The 6,180-nt window shown below is 36.4% G+C and overlaps 1 protein-coding gene across 1 annotated transcript in view; it reads right to left on the bottom strand.

The window, feature by feature from the left end:
- Positions 1 to 3,093, bottom strand: part of LOC104539857 (FRAS1-related extracellular matrix protein 2-like) — a gene marked incomplete at its 5' end in the record, with an annotated part of 31,434 nt that extends 28,341 nt beyond the window's left edge. Inside the window, 4 exon segments of the mRNA XM_010183495.1 lie at positions 288 to 413; positions 658 to 888; positions 2,823 to 2,997; positions 3,059 to 3,093. Coding sequence (XP_010181797.1) covers positions 288 to 413; positions 658 to 888; positions 2,823 to 2,997; positions 3,059 to 3,093 — 567 coding nt within the window.
- Between the last annotated feature and the right edge of the window lie 3,087 nt (positions 3,094 to 6,180).

The raw sequence follows: 6,180 nt of genomic DNA, 5'->3' as shown, positions 1-6,180 counted from the left end.
GGTTGCAGGAAAAAGAAATGGTGCCAAAAATGGTTACCTTTGAAAAAAGGTATACATATATATATACACATATACATACATATGTGTGTGCGTGCACACATATTCTTACATTTTGGGCTTTACAACATCCTTTAAGCAGAGAACTAGACACACATACTTTGCCTGCAAAAATCACTTGTTCCAGTTACTGACAGTACTTGCTGACTAACAACAACTGCATTTGCTCTCTTCCTTACCTAAACGTGAATATTATGCTGCATAATCTGTTACCTAGCCAGATAAGATACCTTGATGTGTAGAACAAATGAACATCAGTTCTCGACTGACATCTCCAGATCTTCTAACAGGAATCAGCAGTTCACCTATATCTTCCTCTACTCTATATTCCAGCTGAGGAATATTCACTGTAGATACTGAAGAAAAACATGATAAGAACACAGGGTGACCAAGGCTGAACATCTGTATGACCTTAAATAGAGAGTAAAATTTAGCCAGTGAAGACACTTAGTAAGAAATACAAATTCCTTGTTCAACCAGATGAAGCTTTAAGACAGGGCTGAACCACAACACAGTAAAGACAGATAAGGTATACAGGCCTGCAAGTGAACAATACTGCACCTAATCACAAATTCTCAGAGAATGAGAGGTGAAACATACCATCACCAGGATCCACAATTTCAACTGTTGCTATTGCTGGAATCTCAAGGGCAGCCATAACTGGATCAGACAGAAAAATCTGGAAAGTTTCAGATGCCTCATATGCATTGTCCGCAAATATCCTCACTCGCCAGGCAGCCGAAGCCTGTCCTGGATTGAACTGCACCTGTTTCTGAGGTTTCCCCTTGAAGTCTTCATCCCTTACTGCTGTACCATCTTGGGTTCCAATACCTGCATAAAAATTCAGAGCAATTATTCTCCACGTATTTTAATATTTTAATAAAATCACAACAGCAACCACAAAAAATAGTTTTAAAATGCTAATCTGGCAGTTACTGATCTTCAGAAAATAAAGGATGGTTAGTTATATTACACTTTCTCTACTATTTTTGTGTAGGTCATAAAAAATAGGTAATTAAGGTAGGATTCTGCCAACATTTGTGTGCATAAAAAATTTATTTCATTTGATGTGAAATTGCAGCTCAGTGTGACAGAACAATGTTCTCAGCATTTATTTGGGTCCACCACACAATGCAAATTTGCTTCTTCTCTTTAATCTTTTTTTTTTTTAATTCCTTTTGACACTCTAAACTGCAATACCTAGTTGGATATCCATCCTCTCTGCTGGGGTGTTATCTGAGCAGAATCTTTTCACTGTACAGGTTTAAAAGACTGCACATTCTCATCTTAATAAAAACCAAAGCGGGCAGCTGCATATTGATTCTAGGGCTAGAGACGAATCAATTTAATTCAAAGTAAAGCAGCAGATGAGAATTTATCTCAAAGTAGATTTTGTTTGCTATTCCAATCAGACGGGTTTTGCTGCAGCATGAGTTCATAAAATGATGATAAACCATTAATGTTTTGAAACAGCAAAAACAATATCCAGAAATGTGAAAGTGCTTTCACATGCAGGATGCTACAACTGACATAAGGCGTCATTCAGGTTTTGCTTCTTAATGCAGTACAAAGACTCAATTGCTTCTTCACACATACTGGCAGAATCCAACTGTGGATGTAATGAAGCAAAGATCTTAACTCCCCATGGGATTCTGAAATTCTTTACTTTCTTTGGGTTACAATCCAGCATTAATTCAAATGTATAAGCATCTTTTCATTAAGGTTCAACACCAGCAATTACAAGTCACTTTACCTCCCCAGTTGAGAATGATTAATCCCACTCAAGTCAATGGCCTAGGCATTTGTGAGAGAATCTGATGGCTAGCAAAGAGCTTCTGAAGACTGTGGACTATGAAATAATTCCTAAATGATTTAATTCCTAAATCATGCCCAAATTCCCACAGTTTTTCTATTCTAAAACTGCTTAGGTTTTAAACGTCTGATTTAATTAATACTCAGATAATAGCTCAATGTACTTGTATTGGACAAAGCAAATAGTAAAAGAAATTTAAAAAACTTAAAACTTTAAAACTTTTTTCATTTTGTTTGTTTTTAAATTATGCAGAAAAAGACCTTTCTGCTCAGTGCTCCTTGAGTCACTCCACTGGTGCAAAGATTTTTATGACTCCTACTTACTTTGCAGAGCTGTCACAACTGGGTACTCTGCTATCCCATGAGAGCACACTTGTAACTTGAGTGTGCTCTATACCTGCCACCTCTGCTAGCAGGTGACACTTCAAGAATTTCTAGTAGCTTTTGGATTTTCTCATAGCTCAAAGGCCAGCATAATGCCGCCCATGTAAAGTGAAGAGGTGCAACTAACTTCTCCACAACTGGATTCTAAATGTAAGCAGCAACCAGCTACTTCATGAACTTGTTTGTTTACTTACAGCTAAAGTGAATGTGTTACGAAATGTATCCTCCTGCCAAAATAAACAGTATGTAAATGTATCCTCCTGCCAAAATTGAGTATCCCAATTCCTGTTTTGTTGTCTGGAAACTGACTTCAAGAAAAAGACACTGGGCAAACAGCAAAATTTATTTATTTGTTATTATTTCTACTAATATATACACTTAGATTTCTGGGTGGCAGCAGTGGAAAATGAAACACAGAGCCCTGTATGAGCAAGAAAAATCTATACCATTGTTATTCTTGTTATTTGGCATTTATTATGTAAACAGAGGAACAAGCAATTATGGAACAGCTTCTCAACAGCTGCCTTTTCTGGCAGAAAGAAACTTCAAAACATTAAAGATTTACTTACTGATAAAAGAGGTTTCTCGCAGATATCCTCTGTGTCTGATGGTCACCTCCAGAAATTTGGAGTTCTCATCTATGATGTAGTTCTCCTTCTCCAGTGAAATCCAAGCCCAATTGAGCCAAAATGGTTGGCTCTTCAACATGTTCCCCCATGTTTCACAGAAAAAGTATCCTGAATACTACATACAGTTCGCAAAACACAACTAGGATTCCCTAAGGTCATTACTTAAGTGTACTTACATTGGTATCAGGACAAAGCCAGCTTCCTTTTTCACCTGCAGATAGGAGAGACAGAGGTGCATCACATGAACCACAATGGTCCACCCTCCCAGGCCTTCCAGAGTTGACCGACACACGTCTTCCAAAAGGCTGGAGGCCAGTTCAGAGGCCACAGCCTGTATCTTAGCACACCAGCTCCCTAATTGAGCTACCTATTAACGCTCAGAGATTACTTTTGCAAAGATTATTTCTGTCAGGAGAAGGATTAAGCTGTGAAAATAACTCTGTGGGAGGCTTTATGTGGGTCACATTGTAGTCTCGCATTACTGACTCTCTTGAACAACGCTAGTGTGTGCCCCTCAACATCAAACATCAGCACGAGTTGAATTCAGCAGCTCCTAATAAATGTGGGCATAATGACTTATACAGTGATTGTGCAAAAATATTTGGAAATTGTGGTTAATCTTCTATTCTTTGCTTTCAGGAAAATAATTTATTAAAAACAGTAGTTATTTTGTATTACATGAAGAAAACAAAAAAAAATCAAATTATGAATGCAACACTATTTAAAATGGACAAAACCAACAATGCTTAAATTGTATTTTCCTCCTATTTTGCAAAATTAACTCTTTAGAACTATTCTGTAAAATTCTTATGTGATCTGGCAAATCCTCTCTTTTCCACACAACAAAGGTAATCAAATAACAGCTGGTCTTGAAGCCAGAATCTTCCAGCTCATTACTTAATTTTTCTATCAAAATTAGGCCTTATGCTGCATGCAGTATGCTTTGTAGTACAAGATTATAACATCTAATTTTAGCAAGTGTTCATTGCTAACAGATAACTGGCAAGATAAAGATTAGAACTGATAAGATAAAAGTTGCTCACATCAAGAACTAGTAAGACACTGTCCTCCACTTCAATGATTTTCCACATAATGAACAGAAATTTGCAAAAAGGAGTAGTTCAGATATCTAACTACTTACTGAAACAAACAACTGAATAAAACAGAAAAATGTATCCTGCTAGCATTTAATTTTTGGTCAAAAATTATATTGGTTAACATTTTTCTTTTAAAATAAAAATCCCATTTTGCTCTCTAATTACACATTTCTGTTACAGAAAGGTGATGAGATCAACTGACTAATTCAGCACTGGATGTAATAAGCACAAACTTTTGGATTAAATGATCTAATTCTCTACTCATCTCCAGTTGACATCTAATCAAAATTATCCCACATAATTCTCATTTGCTTTAACACAGCAGATTCTTATACTAACGGTATCTCTGTGGGAAGTGCCACAGGGTCTTTACCAGCGTAGGGCAAAGCCCAGCACTGGATTCTTTTGCTAACTGGAAGTAACTCTGGATTATACATTGCAAATAACTTCAGTAATTACTGAGATTACAGCTGCATAAAACCTGAGAGTCTGGAATCAATTTTAAGGGGGTTTAAGTAGTTTCAACTTGTAATTAATTGTGCCTTCAAATAAAAAAATGCAAGTCATTTAGCAACATTGTGAAAAAAGCATTGAAGAAAATAGATTCCTGAAAAATCACCCTTGTTGCAAGCTAAAGCCTAAACCTATTTATTAACTGGAATATTTTCAAAAAACTCTGCTTAGCTGCTTCACTGCTCCTTTGGATAACGCTCTTTTGCTGCATGTAGGCTGGAAAAAGACCTTTGTAAGCATAATTCACACATGCTTTATGTATTTCTATAACCATATAGAAAACAGAAAGGCTTCTCTTTATCCTAGAAACATACTAATGAATGACATTATTTCTGCTGAAAAAATGCTTTTCAATGTGATCATTATATTTCAGCTACACATCTTTCCTGATGGCTATTTCACAGCCTTCATCCCTCGACAGACTTCAGTAGGGTTTTTTTTTAATTGTTGTTGTTGGTTTTGGTTTGGTTTTTTTGTGTTTTGGTTTTTTTTCTCCCATCTTTTACAGATAAGACCAAACACTGGCTGCTCCAAATCAAGAGACTTATCAGCATAGAAACAAAGGATTAGAAAGAAAAGGAAACTCCGACTTAAGGCTAGATTAAACACAAAACCAATGAAAAGGCCCACAACATCAAAAAGCTTTAATTCAACAATAAATTAATGACAAACTAGCAAATTCCCTATTAGTCAACAATTGCAGTCAAAAGTGAGTTCTCAAGTGTGAAATTCCTGATGAAATGCTATATAGAGCTATACTGAACTGAAACCCAGGTATGATGGTACGCTTGTTTCCAGTCACAGGTACCAACATCTCTGATGTTTATCTGCACTGCAAAGCCCTCTTATGTACATACAAAACCAATACAGCCTCCTCCTTCACACATACAAACCATACCTATATGTGTGGGTAAATACACAGTTATACACAGCTATTTAGCAAAGACACATTCATCATTCTTCAGACATTCTACTTACATTTCCTTTTGGAAATTTCTGCTCCTACTGCCAGAGTGGGAAGGGTTTTGGGAAAGATAATTTACAATACAACTATCCCCAGACTATTTAGTCACAACAGAAGGTGCTGAAAAATTGAAGTACCCCCTAAACTGCTATCCTTAGTGTGCAGTACATGCAAAAAACCATACTGTTGGGAAACACCTGGAGCCAGGGAGCATATTACGTATGTTCAAATACAGCTTGTCCTTTAATATGCAAACAGCAAAATACCCATTCAGACTCCTAGACAATATTTTCCCCTTTCCAAACAGCCATCTCATGTGGCAGGTGCACTTCCAACAGCAGGTTCCCAGCCTTGGGCTGCTTAAGTTCAGCGAAAATCATGACCGATCTGAAACTTGCACTGTGCACAATACTAATGTGAGGTTCAACACTCAAAATATGAGGTTTACATGCCTCACAACTTCTTCATCCGTTCCTTATTTCAGAACTGGAAAAAGGCTAGAGTAGGAATAATTTCCATTTTTAAGGTAGTTTTCATTTGGTAATCCTTGGTAATTTCCATAACGGTAATTCACATTTTTTGTAGTTTTTAAGAGATAATGAAGTGTATTCTAAGGAATCTATTCTTTATGTTGAAGATTTAGTACTTTTAAAATAACAAACAGGAGGAATTTATTCCTTAAAGTATAAAAATGTATACTTATCTCCTTTTTTAACTAAAATAC

Source organism: Mesitornis unicolor, unplaced genomic scaffold, assembly GCF_000695765.1.
Source record: "Mesitornis unicolor isolate BGI_N332 unplaced genomic scaffold, ASM69576v1 scaffold50654, whole genome shotgun sequence".
Taxonomy (NCBI): domain Eukaryota; kingdom Metazoa; phylum Chordata; class Aves; order Mesitornithiformes; family Mesitornithidae; genus Mesitornis; species Mesitornis unicolor.
The sequence above is the reverse complement of the archived record's forward strand: the minus strand, read 5'-3'. Positions and strand labels throughout refer to the sequence as shown.